This window comes from Dermacentor silvarum, chromosome 6 (genome assembly GCF_013339745.2).
Source record: "Dermacentor silvarum isolate Dsil-2018 chromosome 6, BIME_Dsil_1.4, whole genome shotgun sequence".
Lineage (NCBI taxonomy): Eukaryota > Metazoa > Arthropoda > Arachnida > Ixodida > Ixodidae > Dermacentor > Dermacentor silvarum.
In genome coordinates, this window is record NC_051159.1 from 167,713,997 (window position 1) to 167,731,955 (window position 17,959).

A 17,959-nucleotide genomic window follows, 5' to 3' on the forward strand; every position below is an offset into this window, starting at 1 on the left:
ATAAGACATGCTTTGGTGTCCTCGGATTTTGTTCTCTCCAACGGCATTATTACAAACTAGAGGTTTCAACGGTTCTCCTCAGTCCTCACTGAGGTACGTTGCAAAAGTGGAGTCAACATGCGCTGCATTGCGCATATGCCTGGTTTTCTCTCTGTACAGGCTAGCGGTTCAAAACTGAGCGGCAGGTATGAACGGATGTTCGTAGCCTTTTATTTCCACCTTCTACAAATGAAAATGCGCATTTTATCCCGCAAGCCACTAGTCTTAATTTTTCAGTATATCGAAGCCCTGCGCGCATCTAGCTGCTGAAGCGGAGCAATGAGCATGTCAGTCAAGAAACGAAAGCGAAACTAGTGAAACCAACTGTCGCCAAAGCGCCACATTGTGAGTTGCATTATTTTATTCAAGGTAAACTAATTGGTAAAAAATACCAGTTCTAAAGCATTTAAACACAAATAAAGGCACACTTCGCATTGTCTGCGTACCGCGCTTTGTTATCAAGGTTATCAATCACACTTCGACTAGCCGTGGCTAGATAGCCACTGTACTTCGACTTCAACACTCGCATCGGTTGCCATGGCAATTTTTTGTAAACAAATACTACACTTGCTTCCTGCAGAGCCGCATCAACGAGGCGTCGGCCGCATGTGTCGGCTAGCTTCGTAATCATCGCTATTTCTCTCGTAGTTTATTGCTAGTTTAAACATTCATCGTCAAAGCAGTGCGTTGGAATTTTATGGCTATTATAAGCCACTGATCACCTTATCGCATTGTCTACATTAGTCGCTTTGCGCACCACTGAGCTTCACATGTGAGGTGTTCCCGTGTTTCTCTCTGAACCACGAGCTCTGATCTTGCCGTGTGCCAAAAGACTGATGCATGCTAAGTGAGCTATATGTTACTCTCGTTTTAACGTTTCACTATGTCGTCTAAAAAACGCGAGGAGCCGGTCGGTATGGACGAAGTCGGACCTGGTCAAGCGTATCTTCCGTTCGTCGTAATGGAGGACTTGTTGGACAAACTGAAGCTCATCAACTATGACACCGAGTTTACAACTCAATTTAAAATCAAGCCTATTAGCAGGTGAGGGACTTACCTATATTTAGCATGGCTAAACGGAGAGATATTATCTGTGAACTGTTCGCCTAAGAATGCTCACCTTTGAACCTGCAGAAGCATCAAAGCCCGAGGGCAGGCTTGATGTTTAAACAAACACGTTACTTGAGAGCCTTAGAGCTTCATGATTCGATCAATTAAAGTTCTACGTGCCACGTATAAAGCGAGCTTATTTTTTTTTTTTCCTTGTGGCGTTGTGACGTTCATTTTGCTTCTTTATTTCAGACATTATTTTGCAGTGCCAACGAACCCAGGAGAACAGTTCTACATCTTCTCTTCTCTGGCAGCTTGGCTAATTCAACAGTCGGGAATTGCGTTCGAAACACCGCAGGAGGTGACTCGTTCAACGTTTTTGTCCCCTAACTGCATGCTATATGCCATGCCATTTTTTAGTAGAGGGCACAATATGTAAGGGCTTTTTTATGCAACTCACCTAAACAATGAATATAGTGCAGCTGCTAAAGATAAAATATAATAATAAAGAACTTTAACTTGTTGTGACTTTTCTTAGCTGCACCAAATGCATGCCTTGTACAGTTGCAAATGTAGTGCCCTTACAGATGTCATGACTGTAACTAAATTAGCCGATCTGAAGATTATGTGCTATTATGTAAAAATGTAGTCACGTAAATGACATGGCATTTGTCTTATGATGTAAACTTTACAGGTGCTAGTATGCTAGTATATCCTTAGTACTGAGCTTCTCCCATCCTTTTTCCCATATATTGGGACAAAATAAGTATTGTATACCCATAATGTAGGCCTCATACGTTGATTCCTCACATGCACAACATATCTGAATACTGTGGTTACTTTTTCGATATTCTCCTGTTGCCTTTTAAAAAAATGGCAATAAATGCTTGATTTGTCACTCTTAATCAATTAAAACAGGCTTTTACAACATTTGCACCTGCAATACAGTGGACGCCGGATAAACAGATGAGAGGACAAGTTTTTTTGGCCACTCATAGGAACAATGTTAACAAGCTTCGTTTAAGTGGGATGCTTCTTTGTGAATTACATTAAGCCGAACTGGAATCGAAACTGCACCTATCTCATCGGCTGTCATACATCACATGAAACAGGAATATGTTGACAAGAACTTCAAATAGAGGTGCCAAATAGCCAAGAAAATCCAATGTATGATTCATTTGCACTGTTGTGGCATCAGCGGCTGCTCTGCAGCGTTCGCATTGCCTAGTTTTCGCGTTCCTTTGTGCATTGTGATGGTGACAGTCAAAAACCAAGAGGACATGAACGAATACCTTGTGCGAAAGAAACTCACAACCCAAGCAGAGCACAATAACGGCTTTTTTCACCGCAGTGAAATTAAAACACTCCGACACTTTTGAAATAAAACAACTTTTAGTAATTTCTTGCGTTCATCGCATAAACGTTTCTTCTAATAAACAGAACTCTATTTTCTGTCCCTTCAAGTTCTGTTTAAGGGAAGTCCACGCTTTTTTCTTTCTTTCTCTAGCGTGCCTATATATTTCTGCATAAATGACTTCTTCTACAAGAAATTTGCTTATTGTTTTGCGTACATGTACTGAAGGTAGTTCTCTTGACATCTTTATTGTTGTGATTTTGCTGTTGATTACACACATATTCAACCAAAGTAAAATGTCTGTTTGCAGTCAGACGATCCTAACACCACAATATCCAACATCTTAGACGTGCTTAGGAACACGGTAAGTGTTTAGTGTTCATGGAGACTTAGAGTGAGCCTGTTCTCCCAGTAGCTTGCATCACTTTTCTTTTGCTCTGTTCTCTTGCATAGGGTACTGCTATTGACTTTCCTCCAAGCCGGCTGAAGCAAGGCTGGGGAGAGCATGTGATTTTCGTTCTGGACCATTTGGCTGACAAGGCCCTCAGGAAGAAGCATTTTGCATGGAAAACGTAAGGAATTAAAGCACCCTGCAGTGGCTGCTTGTGGTACTTGCATTAGCCTGCGCTGCAAAAGAAAAGAAAACTTCACAGATGTATGTAAGTCTGAGCAACTCATACATCAGAGTGAAGCTGTATAAGGGAGTTGTCATACCATTTTTATGTCTTTGAGGTCTAGTTTGTCATTGCCCAAGATCTACCAAGACTTTGCAAATGCTTTAGTGTGTCTAATGTAATTCATTCACTATATTCAAGTCAAATGCTTCACCGTGAGTGAGTGAAATAACTTTATTTAGGTCCAGAGAAAACGCAGGGGAAGCCCCGTGTCACCCGCTTAGTCCCACGTAGGCTTAGTCCCACGTATCTGAGTTTTGTACTCTTCATTATATTGGATGCATGTTCCTGTATGCTGTGCAGGCCCTGCACAATGAGCATGTGCCTGTTCCTCCGTGGCACTGACCATGCCACCACACATTGCTGCTGCCACATGAGGACCATTGTGGAACAGCTTATTGCCACCATTAACATGTGTAGCTGTTTGTGCACTTGGCTTTCACAACTTATTTTTATGGCTTGTTGCTTTGAGTTGGTACTATATTTTCATTGTTTTTGTAGTAACATCCTGTGTACCTTGAATCCAGGTGAGAAAGCAGCTTCTACTGTTAATGGTAGAAGCAAGGTAGCACTTCTGTGGCCCTCCAACTTTTTTTTCTTTGAACTGGCTTTGTATATTGTATGTACTATCGCGATGGAAAGAAACGCGAACAGCGGAGCGCGTGGCCGAAGCATAACTGAAGGTATAGTATGCGCCATCCTGTCATCACCATTGACAGTCGGGCACATCCGGTTTGATCGGGCTGTGCGATGGTGTGCCTGCAAAATTTTAGTTTCTGCTCTGCTTCTATTTTATTTGAAAACGAGGAAAGGTGATGGCACCGTAATGATGACAGCGCAAACTGTACTATCGCGATGAAAAGAAACAGCGAACCACGGAAAGCGTGGCTTTTGGCACATTCAGCGCTAGTGCGAGGATATGGGTCCACCTCCCATATGCTTTGGCTGTCGCTGCTTTCAGTCGGCGCCACCGTAGCGCTACAATCTTGTTCCGGCTGGCGCTATCGCACCGCATGTGCGTTCCGAGTGTCAGATATGACTGGCAGATGATAAGCTTTCCTTGCCAATATTCCGTGATGCTTTCCGCGGTTCGCGTTTCTTTACATCGCGATAGTACAGTTTGCGCTGTCATCATTACTGTGCCGTCACCTTTCCTCGTTTTCAAATAAAAGAGAAGCAGAACAGAAAGAAAAATATTGCAGGATAGGGGGCGCACCATCGCACAGCGTGATCAAAGCGGATGTGCCCGCCTGTCAATGGTGACGACAAGACGGCGCGCACTATAGCTTCAGTTATGCTTCGGCCACACGCTCCGCTGTTCGCGTTTCTTTCCATCGCGATAGTACATCAGCTACACAACATGTACATGCACGTATACATGCACATAATACAAGTATGTGTCGTGTGCTCCCCTAGTTTACCATAGTCCATTGTAGCATAACTGCATTGTTCGGATGCATACATTCACTTCCATTAAAATTGCACTACCTTACAGCTGTCCATTAGTGGCACCTTTAGGATGATTTTTAGCAAGAAAATACTGTTAACAGTATTGCTATGGTACCAGTTTATAGAACAGAGATTGGCAGCTCCAATACAGATGACAATGTGTTATGCAGATTTCCCCTTCAGTGCAGGCTGTTCTCAAGTGTTTGTTTCCCGTGCACCTTTCTCTTGTAAATGCTGTGTAAAGAACTCTTTATTGTGTTTGTCGTTTCTCCCTTAATGTTTTCAGTTGAAGAGAAAGATGGATCCCAGCTTTGTGGTAGTGCCATTATTATGTTAAACGAAATATGGTTGTACTACAATGCTCTATCACTTACTGTTAGTGCTTTGTGACCATTGCAAATGTTTAAACACCTCCTCACAGTTAAATGAAGCAGCCAAAGAGTGCATGTAATGTACCTAGTTCTGTGTCGTGGCATGTGGATGAGCACAGTGCACTGGTGCACAGAAGGGGGGGGGGGGTTCGGGTGTTCTACCCCCCCCCCCCCTATGCGTCGAGCCCCACCAGTCCAACGTGTACCTTCAGCCTTCAATGCTCTGTTCACATTGTCATTACAATTCAGGAGGTGGCTTGAGGTTGAATTTTCCTGATTAACAAACTCTATCATTGTCTTGTATTTATTCATTCACTCTTAAAGTCAAGGTGGGCCAACCACATGCTCGATGTCTTTTCGTTTTAATTCCACTGAAGCAGCTCTAGGGGGGGATAAAGATGCAATTCTCGCCTGTAAGGGCGAATATTGCCCCCCCCCCCCCCCCCTGGCAGAGATCCTGGGTGCGGTACTGGCACAGTGAACAGCGATTTCAGACTGCGCACAACATTACAGCAGTTGATTGTTCACAACTGGGTAATTGCCATAGCAGCTGTCATAGGGTTCATGCCAGCAGAGTATGTACTCTGATCGTAGCAAGATTTTTTCAGTGCCACATGGCATCCAATGCATACGTAAGTGTCTTTACACATACCATAATTACAATTATGGCTGGTCCTTACCTAAAAAAACTGTGTGCATATTATTCAATGTACCATGTAATGGTCAATGTTATGTACTTCGTGTTTAAAGCAAGGCAGAACATCTTTTGCGTTGGCCTCCACTGCACACGTGACTGAAAAGAATTGGTTGCTTCCCTGACAAAACTAGTCATTTCGTGAGTGATGGATGTCATCCTACTGGGACCGTGTCGAGGCTTAGTCTAAATCAAGTTGAGACCCATGACAATCTTTAATATGAATACCAGAACAGCATGTATCTTAACTAAGAGCTGTAATAGATTCATCAGTCATATCCTGTACTTACTTTCACGCTACTATCCTCATCGTCATTCCTCGTTACTTTCTTTGGCGCCCTATTCCTAGGTGTGGAGTAGCAAGTTAGGGAAGTCCACCTCAGGTCGACCTCACTGCCCCTTCTCAAATAAATTTCCTATATCATCTTGCTTTCTCTCGTCTGAGCATGCCACCCACTCCAGAACTGAATTGTTTACTTGGCAGTGTGCATTGCATTCATTCTACTTGATTTTTTTATTTGCAGAAACCGTCCTTTTGTTCTGAGCTGCACTTTACAGCACCAGCCATACAGCTGCACCTATAATGCATGTGAGTTGCAGCAATTGCACCATGTTGCCTTCTTTTCACCAAATGTATTATTTTAAAGGGACATTAGAGAGAGAAATTATTTGAGCTGTGTTGGTAAATTACCCTTCCACCATACCAAAAATATACTCTTACGGTGAGAAGGCGCTTGGTAAGCCAGAAAAGATGCAATAGCGAAAGATTGATTGTGACGATGTCTTGAAATTCCCGCACCAGCCCACCGTGACATCACAAGATTTTGATGTCGTCTGCTCGAGCCTAGTTAAGCTTTTATTACTAAAAATGGGGAACAGTATATTCTAGTAGAGCCAAAGACTTCACATGGAAAGTTTCAAGAACATTTACTGAACCACAGGGATCGAAATGTGAAAAAATAGTTTCGAATCCATGATGCCACTCTAATGTACTAGCTCAGGGGTTTCGGTGCGAAATTCAAAAATGAAACTTAGACTCATTTTTTCTTGTAATAATCAACCTATTACCACAAAAACAACGAAAGCAGAGTTCTTCAAGAATATTTTATCAGTATAAATCTATTCAGTTTTTCACTTTAGTGTCCCTTTAATCTCCAATGAAGTGCAGTATAGTGTCCAGATTGCACACCATGAATGACTGTGCTGAAATGAGCCCAGTGCGAGGTTTGCATGAAGCAATTAATCAGAGTGCTGCCTAAGAGGACTGGTGCCATTATTTGTTTATTCTTGCTTTTTCATTTTTTGATGCCGTGCAGTTACAAATATGGGCATAAGTACGCGTTGTATCAAAATGAGATGAAACATATTTGCATTGAATTTTGGCACAGTCAACATGTATTAACTAACCACACATCTGTTATTGACTTGTGGCACACTGCCGTTCACACTACTACCAATAGAGCCACCAGCCATTGCTTCATTTTTTTGTGTGTGTTTTATAAATAAATTAGAGCTCTGGACTCCAACAGAATGGGGCTTTAGGAACATATTTGATATATTCTACATTATTATAGGGTTGCATGATAAGTTTATTTTGACAAAAGCATCAAAATTGATGATAGCATCAATTGATACTCGAATGTTTATTCAGCATTGTATTGCTACCCCTGTAGTCGATGATGCTGTGTCACCTGTTTGGTAGCTGCATGCTGGCTTTCCCTCAGAATTCTTAAGATTTCTGCAAAAAGAAACTAAGAGGTACACTTGATGTCCCCAAACATTGGAAGTTCTCTGCCGTGAAGAGAGTTTTACAGGGGCCTGAACAAGGTGTAGTCAGAGGTCACTATGTCTGGGGAACATTGATGTTAAAGCAAAGGCAGAACATTGCACTCGAGCTCCAACAATTTTTCGTGCATTCGCGAAGATGGCATTGTCATGACGGAAAACAAATGCCTTCCAGTTTGGCAGTGCTGGGATGTTCTCTTATATCGCTGTGCTTAGTGTAATCAATAGGGAGCAGTACTTGTCTGAACTCGCTCTTTCAGCATTCCATATGTTCAGCAGTTTGTAGAAAAAGGTTCCCTTGCAATCCCACCAAATGTAAGGCATGATTTTTTTTAGTGAGGGCCTCTTTCGTGTGCAGTTTTTAAAGGGTCATTCTTTTGCCCCACGTCTTCTTTTTGGGGTTGTTGCTGTAACAGTAAACACTTTTCATCTTCAGTTGTTAATTGCCTGAGGAAAGGTTTTGTCTCATTGCATTTGGAGCAGGGCTGCATAAGAATGTATGGTGCAAGCGTTTTGCTCTCACTCAACGCAAGTATCAATTAATATAAACAGATCTTACCAAATGCTCAGGTTTTGATATGTCCAATAGCTCAGCTATCTCTGAAGTTGTGGAAAGTGAATTTCCTTCAATTGGGTTGTCATCATCATCATTGACCTGCCACTTCTTTCTCTGTCTTGAATAGTGAAGTCAATGACAATAAACTTCTGAAACCAATTCTAGGCAGGTCTCCCTGATAGAGTATCCTGTTCATGATGTTCACATTCTCAGGTTTAGGGGCACTTAGTCCTTTGTTAAAAAGAAGAACATGAAGTTCCTATATTTCGATGGGGGTGAAATGCGAAAGCACCCGTGTACTTAGATTTAGGCGCACATTAAAGAACCCCAGGTGGTCCAAATTTCAGGAGTCCCCCACTACGGCGTGCCTCATAATCAGATCGTGGTTTTGGCACGTAAAACCCCATAATTTTTGAAGTTCTTATAATGAGATTCTGTCTTCTATCTTCATGCTACGTCAAGCAAGATAAAATAAAATTTAAAAAACTGATAAACTAAACACTTTAGCAGAAACAAGCATAATCTTTCGGACTTTGTGGGACTAACAAATCAAAATGTCCCTAAATGCTTTCCCAAGTTCTATTTGTTCAAACATACCAGAATCGGCCAGAATTTATCAGAGAACTCAATACAGTCGAACCCGGATATATCGAACCCACATATAACAAATTATTGTGTATAACGAGCAGCAGTAAAATTCCGATGAAAATTTTTCAATAAAATTTTTATTTTATATATTGGATGACTTATATATTGAATTTTTTTGTGATCCCCTTCAGATTCAATATATCCGGGTTGAACTGTATATCCGATATAAAATACCACATTAGTGTTCCTAGAGCACTTGACATCCTACTGCTTCATTTATGAAATGCACTAGTTGTTATATGAGTTAATGTGTTGCATAATCATTAACAAAGAAAAAAAAAAGGAAAACTATATATAGTTCACAATATTTTAAGACTACTTTCATGGGCTCAAACATGCATGTTTCTGTTGTTTAAGGCTTTTGCCACCAGAAGAACAGCTTGAGGAAGAAGCAGTGGTTGATGATGCTGCTGAGGTGACCCTGGAGAAAATTGAAGAGGAGATGATGGAGGTGTGTGCTGACCTTTTGTTTGTGTATGTGTGTGTACGTGCATGCCTGCGCGCGTACACGGATGCATGTGTGTCTCTCTCTTATTCCCTTTTGCTTTGTGTGCTAAAAGTTGACATCTGCTTCTGCACTAGGTGCTCATCAAAACAGTTGTTACTCGCTACATATTATGTCCAGAACAAGTGGCTGCTAGTTTGTACTAGATTGTAAATTTCAATATTCACAGTTAGCGTTCATGCACTTTTATAGTCAAGTAACGTTACGTTTCAGTTTGCTGCTAACAGCCTGCATCGTTCTGATTGAGAATGGTAAATTGGCCAAGTTCGTTCAGCATGGGAAGGTGTAAAAAGCATGATTAATGAAGATAGAGAAAGGTGTTTCTAGTTCTTGCACCTTTCTGGCATCTACATTAAATTGCACATTCATGTTCAGTTGTTCTCAACTCATGCTTCACTGATAACTTAAGACTGGTGACCTTCTTGGAGATCATGTTCTTTCTATCTTCTTGTGAAAGCTCGCGTTGATCCATTGTTTTTGGTCCTGTAACTCTGTAATGCCATTATTGGTAGCACGATCATTGTAAGTATCATTATACATAGTGGTAGAACTTAAGCCTGGTTCAGGTTTAGTATTATGTCGCTTGAATGCTCATGTTTTTTCACAAAGCAGTGTTCCACCTAGTTGACCCTGTTCTGTCCTTTAGGAACAAGCAGCAGATGATGAGGATGATGATGACGGTCCAGTGATGGACCTGGATGGCCTGAGAACACTCTCAGCTGGCCGCTTGGTGAGATGGCACTCCCTTTTTTTTTTTTTTTTTTTTTGCAGTTACCTTGCCAAAAAATGTGAGAAAGAGTGTGAAGAAATAATGCTTGTTTTGACGAAACAGGCAAGAGGCAGGCGAAGCCATTGAAACACATAAATGCAATCACTACTGTATGAGGTAACTCATAAAGCGCGTATTACTAAGTTAATCTCAGCGGTATGGCAAACAGCTGTTATGCAGTCAGGTTATATCATACTGTGACCTAACCTAAACTGTGCTCATAACTTTAGTTTTATCATGGAGTTTTATAGCAGTTTATTGCACTGAATGTTTTAATTAATCGCGCACCTATAATCAACAAAAATGTGCAAATATACTATAAAGAATGTTCCTGCAACTTTTGGCATTTAAGTTGTCAACAAATTAGGAAGGCAAGGCTAGTTTGTGATCTTGAAATGAGTATGACAGTGTAACTAATACAGAAATAAAAAGGGGGCAATATGAGAAAAACAGCACTATGATATATTTCTACATGATTGAAATTAAAGTCCAGCAATGTGGTTTGTGTTTTACTGTTTTTAGCTTCCATTGGAAGCTTCCAACCTCGTCATTCTGTTGATGTGTGCCTACAAACAAAAATCCTTCACAGATTTATTCGCTTTACCCGAGCGTTTTCTTATGTTTCACTATACGTGTAGTGCGCACTGACGAACACACTACTGGTGGCAGCCTTGCTAAGTGCTCTCGGAAAAGAAGGCAGCCGTCCGCTATAGTTTTCTATGTCGTTGCTTATGCCTCCCTGTTTGTTTCACGTTTTCGGAGGAATAAAAGCAACACCCATCGCATGTGTCTGGTGGCCAAAGCTTCAAGGCATGTCGAAAAATAATTATTGCACAGTGGGGTGCTCAAATACATGCAAGAACTTGCCCGTGACATGGTTCTAATCATTCCCTGCGAGGCCGCATGAGTGGCAGCAACTGATTGTCGATGTTCGGCGGGAAATTTCTTGTTCTCGCGGTTTCTATTGTCATCTTGTTGTTTGTTTCACTCGATCATGTTTACACGGCCAAGCGATCAAGTTGATCACAGCTGGCCCATGTTCTGGTTTAGTTTATCTGAAATGCATCATGCAGAGTAAAGGCATTTCGCTTAGCTTCTGAATGCCACTTGCCGCTTCTACTGTTTGCCACTTCTTTACTGTGTTGCTCTAGCGAGCGTGCATGGCTGTACAAATGCATTGTGTTGTTTGTCAAAGCTGCTCAGACTTGCAAGGACTGATTTTGTTTATTTTGTGTAGCCTATTAAATCATCACACCAGCTGTCATGCAGATTATGTTTTTGGATCTATTATACTGGGTGCATGAGGTATTTGAGAACACAATGTTGGCTTCAGGCAGAGAAGAATATCTCCAGCAAAAATAGACATATATTTACCAAACTTTGGGAAATACTTCTCTTATGGTTTATTTCCACAATTACTCAATCAATTTGCCATCCGCAGCAATAATCGATTCAATTCGGCTTCGGAAACGGCTGCATGCACGGATCAGGTGGTCTTAGAGATGCTGGCCATTGAGTCAGCAATGGCGGCCTTCATCGAGTCTTTTGTAGTGTGAGCTTCAGCTCTAAACATAGCTTTATTCGGAAACCAGGTCAAGCAACCCTGAGAGCCGTTGGACGTTTTCCGGAGAAGAGTGGGGAGCCGAAGTTTTTTCAGCCTCAGACAATGTGAACGCAGTTTGTGATTCTGCCAATTAAACGTTTTCCACCCTTTCCGCCCGCTTCCTCCGCTGTTTGATGTGGCTGTTTGTTGGCCTCTCTCTCAACGTCGCCCCAGACATAGCAGTCGAGCTGACTTAAATCTGAAGAACTAGGAGGCCACAAGTTGCGAGTGATAAGGTCTTCCTTTCAAAACAGCCTCTATCCAGGGCTTTACAACAGGTGGCAAGCAACTCCACGTACGCAGCAGCATTAATGCAGAGTCCTTGTGCAAAAAATTGTGGCGGCATGACGTCACCCTCGTTGCTGACGACGACTAACACCATCACAGACAACGGAAATTTTGTGTGCATCACTGTAGGCACCTCATCAGCGCTTGCACAAAGCCATATAACTGCCATTTTGGCGGTTAACTTTTTGATTTTGGTCAAAGTTCTTTTCATCTGAAAAAAAACAAAAAAAAAAAACAGAACATTCCAGGCTTCTCAGGTCTCTTCAGCTTGCTTAGCAAGCGCATGGATTCGAGCAGACGATTATCCCAAGTTTTATCGGACATGAATTGCCCCCTCCTCATGACATAGGAATGGTACCTCAAGTCCTCGTGCACAGCGAGCCTGACAGTCAACTCTGCGACTTGGAGCTCCTTTGCAATAGCCCGCTTTGACTTCCCTGGGTCGTCACTCACGATGACTTGCAGCTGCCGTAGAAAATCAGGGGCTCTGACGATGTCTGACCGCTGACTGTGCTTTTCCTTTTCGCCGCAGAGGCCACGTCACTATCAGAAAACATCAGTTCTGTCCACTCCTTGTACACGAAAGGCTTCGCTACGTTCAGAAAGGTGGCAATTTCCAAGTCGTGGTGTGTGGCCAGGGCGACGAGGGCTGCATGGCATACCATTTCTTGCTTCAGCCTGTACGCTTCCATCTTTGAACAAACTGCACAGTATGAATGATTAGGGGTCAACCAACAAGGATCCGCACGCCTAGATAGATATGATGAGCCTGCTGGTGTCTATGGTGATAAGGAATAGTGTTCTCAAATACCTCGCGCACCCGGTATGCGTGGCTTCATGCATGTTGAACTGTTGCTAGTTGCCTCATGCAGTATTGTTGCCAATTCTTTAAAGACTTTTTAATTAAGCCCCTTTTTTGTAAGGGGCTCAGATAACACTGTGTTCTATTGGAATGATTACAGGCAGGTGCTCCTTTAACAGCTTTATTCTTTTGGCTCAAGGACATCTTCAATATTTTGGTTGCTTGCGAAATGTGTTAGGTTGCTGCATATAGTATTGCCATTCGATTTCCGCTGAAAATTTTGCAGCATGTTTGTGAAGTCTCTACACCTTGATGCTGACTGAGCATGCAGAGTGCTTTGTTTCACAGCTGAGTGCCTTTGTGCATATGCATTTTAGACTCAACTGAATTTTTTCTTATTATCTTTTCTGGTGTAGAAGTGCAATGCGTAGCCGCAACGGCCTAAGCCCGGTCTTGCCGCCTGCGCCAATTTACGTTGGCCGACACTGCTCCACCTTTAAAGATATTATCATGCAGCTTCTCTCTTCCATAACGTTCGAAATAACAGTACTCAGAAGTTGGTAAGGATTTTAGCTCTGTACTTTCTAAGAAGCCAAGGGAAGTTCACGTTGTAAAAACTTCAGCGGAAAGGGCACTTCGTCCACTTATGCTGAAGAATTACATTCGTGGTGCAGCGCCAACTCACACTTTTATTCACCCATGCATTTGGTGACTTCTTTGACTAGCATACACATTTCCATTAACAAGTTCGCAATTAGTCTTCTTGAGGCGACTTTGACAGCGCTTATTTGGCAATGTCATGTGTATGCACCACTCTTTATTTATCAGCACTTATTCGGCAATGTCATGTGTAAGATTGCTACAATGTGTGCAGGCATTGTGCCGTGCAGAGTCATTCAAGATATAATTCTGCAATAATGTGAGCCTATTATTGAAGTACACAAACAGTATTACGGCAAGAGTAGAATAAAAAAAAACGATTGAGTCATTGCATTAGTCAACAAAATGAAATGGATACTTAGCACGACTTCCACTCCATATAGCCGGGCTTTGTTACACTTGTCTGCGGGATACACCTGGCACGTATGCGTACTGGGTTGTCCAACACTCCAGTAACATCATTTATATGTCCACTCTCACAGAGGCCCATTCCTTTCCTGCAGCTGTACTGCTGAAGTAGTGGTCTGGTACCCGAACGAAGGAGAAATCTCAGCCGTGAGCTTCATTCATCCTTGCTGCAAAGCTTTGTCATCTGTTACTGCATCCCGAGCCTACTTTCAAAAGCGCCCGCTAGGTGGCCATCGATGGCGCTTCTATAGGCCGTGCACTACGCGTATATCTGACCTTTGTGCTTCTATACTCACCATTATATTTGACGCACATTCCTGCATGCTGTGCTGGCTTTAACGATGCTGGCATCTAGCAGTGCATTCCGATAGCTTGGTAGGGCTACATTGCTGGCTGTTCTTGGTGATAGCTCATCATTGATGCCGGTGTCTGGCTGTGTGTTTTCACCAATGCCCTGTTCATACATCCGCTTTGGGGCCTCGACGCCTTTCACCGTCGGCCTTCCGTGCCGCCACACGAAAACAATTGTGGTTTTTGTGCGGAGAAAACAGCCCTAACAGCTTCACTATAAAATCCAGTGTGCTGCCTGCAGAAGTGACCCATCAAGGAATGTTGAATAAGCATTGGTTAAGAAGCACACCTATTCATATGCACATTTTTACCACAGTATAATATAGTCACACTGCTACTCTTGCAGGAATCTGCTCCCTATGAACGTTTTATATGTGGCACATGCACATAGAGGATAATACCCTGTGTGGCACATAGAGGTATTATCCTGTGTGGCACATGCACACAGGATAATACCTAGTTTAATAAGCAAGTTAATCAAACACACTTGCCTGGCTCTTTCACGTATATTCACTCTGTGATTGAATGAGCTCACTTCAAATTCGATTCATGCAGGTGCACTGACTCATGCATAAAGAAGGGCAGTATGGTAAACTCAGACCGTTTATAGACATAGCTATTGAAGTAGGCAAGATTCTCAATGCCTGTCTAATGTTTCCACATGCTCTGCGATGTGTCACTGCAGTTTGGCTAATGCCAATTTTCCTCATTCGTACCAACAATGCGAAGAACCATGCAAGCACTTAGGCTGTGCCACCACATTATTGTGTCACAATGTTTTGCGACTGTCCTACACATGCTGTGTTTTGTGCACAGGGTGGATCATCTCAGTTGAACAAGCCCGAGGACATCCTGCAGTCAACAGTAGACAGTGCCGAATGGAAGCTCGAAGTAGAGAGGGTCCTGCCTCAGCTTAGGGTCACCATCCAACCTGATGCCAAGGTCAGTCAGCTGTGTTGTAGGAATCTACTGTCAGAGCTCCCACAGGGGCTCCATGGACAATGCCTTCAGAATTATAGGTGTAATGCACAATCCCCTTAAATCACGCATTTTTTCCATTCATTGCATAACAATGCCACCAAGTAACTCTATGGCTTGTAGTGACATTCCTGTGGCCTGAATTCTCCCATCTCTTTGCCTCAACGCACCATCGTAACTGCACCAAAAGACTGCAGCCTCATTTGTGAACCAGCCACCAGTCGCACTCCATCAAGCGTCATGCAATGCACCTCTGGCGTACACTGCAAACTACCATTACGTCTTCACGTGCAACAGGTGCAACCTTCCTGCGTGTACAATTTCTCGTTTAGTGGTTTGTGATGATTATGTTGTGGGCGCAGGTCAGCCAGACGCACAAGAAAACAACCAAAGACACAAAGAGACGTATTTATGACACGAACGGCACATGGGACGAATACGGGAACACGAACTATACAGATAAGCTGGATAAGTGTCACGCTCGAGCACTCACAATTCTAAACAGGAGTCCGGCCTCGTGGCGACGGCTCGGCGGACTTGGCTCTGACGGCGGTGGGTATACGGGCAGTGGTTGAAGTTCAGGGTGGCACCAGGACGTAGCCCGATTCCGGAGCGTTAGCTCTGGGTCGTAGCCCGAGCTCGGCACCGTAGCGGTGGGATGAATGCCGGGACGAAGCCCAGCACAGCAGTGGGGTGAAAGCCGGGTCGACGCCCGGTTCGAAGAACGGGACCAGGGCTATGGGACGTAGCCCGAGCCTGGCAGCACGGCAGCGGTCGTCGCAGCAGACGAGGCCCAGCTCAGCAAGACCCACGACGGTGGCAGAAGCCGGGGCAACGCCCGGTTTGGAGAACAGGACCAGGGCTCTGGGACGTGGCCCGAGCCCGGCAGCACGGCAGCGGTCGTGCGAGCGGGGACGAGGCCCAGCTCAGCAGGACCCGCGACGATGGTAGAAGCCGGGGCGGCGCCCGGTTCGCAGTGCAGGACCGGGATGCCGGGACGTGGGCTGGCGTTCGGTCCGTTCCATCTCGCTGCACTGCCCGTTCTCTCAGCTTGGCTGCCCCGTCGTTCCAGATGGTCTCTCCCGGCACGCGCACCGACCACGCGCACCAGCGACGCTCACTCCCGCGCTTTTTGGCCCCGCACGCCGAGCACAAGCACGGAAAAGCCCTGCGCATTTCAAATATCGGTTCCGCACACCGATCACAAATATTAAGTTGTCGTCCTCCTACCACACTTCCCCCCTGTTCAAGAACGACGCGGTGGTGAGGTAAGACGCGTCGACTAAATATGAGCAACACACAACACAGAGTGCGCAGTTCGTTCGTTCGTCACTGAGTTCTTTCCTGTTGTCCGGTCATTTAACTTTACACCACACAAGGCACTGCACTGTTCGCAAAGTTGACTAATTTAATGTTCCAAACACTCCACATGAATAAACTTATTCTCTGCACACATTTGTGAAAACTAACATCTCAACTGTCCGAGGTGATTCCTAAATAATATTCCTTATTTATCATACCAGTTACACCTGTTCACTTTTTTCCGCCTTTTCCTGAACTCCCATGCTTTTCTACTTTCTTTCTGCTTCCTTCTCGCTCCTACGTCTGCGGATTTCCTGTACCGTTCTGAATGGCCCTGGGTAAACACCGACTTCATTTCCTGCCTCATCGAACAGCACGTCTTATTCAGCACATGCGTTTTCTTACGCCGTCTTGCTTTTAACGTCCTGTGCAAGTTCTTCCTACCCTTACATTTTGCCTTCCGTCTGGGGCGATTCGGGTATCTACCGACTTTCTCGTTGTTCTGTTTCTCGGAATCTAAATGCCTCATTATGTCTGGTGCGTGGTGATCCCTGGTATCGTTTTCAATGACTGACTCACTGTCGTTCTGAGGTGAAGCTACCTCTTTCTCTGCTGTGCTCTGCTCCTTGTTTACGCAAACCTCTATTGGGATGTCAGCCATCCTCTTCACTTGTTCCCTCTGCATCAAGGGCTCCTCAGTGGTGAGCTTCTCTACGCCGTCATGGGCGCTATCGAATCTGCCAACTTCTTCTGGCATCTTTCTCATGTCGTGCAGTTCTGCTATGAAAACGCACCTACTCTCCATCTTGGTCTCAGCCTCACTCTTTCATTTTCAATGCATGCAGCTCTTCTCGCAGCATCTTGAGTTCTTTCTCTTGGAGCTGCTTCCTCTCTTCGTTATATTGCTTAGCTGCAGCAGGTTCCGCTAATCGAACAGCCTCGACGCGTATCCTTTCTTCCTCAATTAGTTTGAGGTTGCTCACCGGTAGTCCACTATCTCGCACGTTCAAACTGGTTGTCTGTTCTTGAAGCTTGAGCTTCAGCAGTAAAACGTGTTCCTCGGCTTGTAGCCGTTTTTCTTCTAGCTCAAAGTTCATGCGCTGATCTTCACGAGCTTGGGCGCGAAGTTCCCTTTCTGTCACGTGTTGCGCGTCAATCCACTCGCGAAGAGCGGCGCCAGCTAAGCCCATGTCTTTGCCGATCGCATACAGTCTCTCAATATCCATGGTTTTCCTCCCGTGCGTCTAGCTGTCGGCAAGATGTTGAAGCCGATCCTGGCAGGCTCGCCAAAATTGTGATGATTATGTTGTGAGCGCAGGTCAGCCAGACGCACAAGAAAACAACCAGAGACACAAAGAGACGTATTTATGACACGAACGGCACATGGGACGAATACGGGAACACGAACTGTACAGATAAGCTGGATAAGTGTCACGCTCGAGCACTCACAATTCTAAACAGGAGTCCGGCCTCGTGGCGACGGCTCGGCGGACTTGGCTCTGACGGCGGTGGGTATACGGGTGGCAGTTGAAGTTCAGGGTGGCACCAGGACGTAGCCCGGTTCCGGAGCGTTAGCTCTGGGTCGTAGCCCGAGCTCGGCACCGTAGCGGTGGGATGAATGCCGGGACGAAGCCCAGCACAGCAGTGGGGTGAAAGCCGGGTCGACGCCCGGT

The 17,959-nt window shown here is 44.3% G+C and overlaps 1 protein-coding gene across 1 annotated transcript in view; it reads left to right on the forward strand.

The window, feature by feature from the left end:
- The first annotated feature begins 646 nt into the window (after nucleotides 1-646).
- Nucleotides 647-17,959, forward strand: part of LOC119456356 (intraflagellar transport protein 57 homolog) — a 32,089-nt gene continuing 14,776 nt past the window's right edge. Inside the window, exons 1-7 of the mRNA XM_037718069.2 lie at nucleotides 647-1,083; nucleotides 1,342-1,450; nucleotides 2,754-2,807; nucleotides 2,897-3,015; nucleotides 8,978-9,071; nucleotides 9,772-9,855; nucleotides 14,823-14,948. Coding sequence (XP_037573997.1) covers nucleotides 923-1,083; nucleotides 1,342-1,450; nucleotides 2,754-2,807; nucleotides 2,897-3,015; nucleotides 8,978-9,071; nucleotides 9,772-9,855; nucleotides 14,823-14,948 — 747 coding nt within the window. The 5' untranslated portion in view covers nucleotides 647-922. The remainder of the gene's footprint in view (nucleotides 1,084-1,341; nucleotides 1,451-2,753; nucleotides 2,808-2,896; nucleotides 3,016-8,977; nucleotides 9,072-9,771; nucleotides 9,856-14,822; nucleotides 14,949-17,959) is intronic.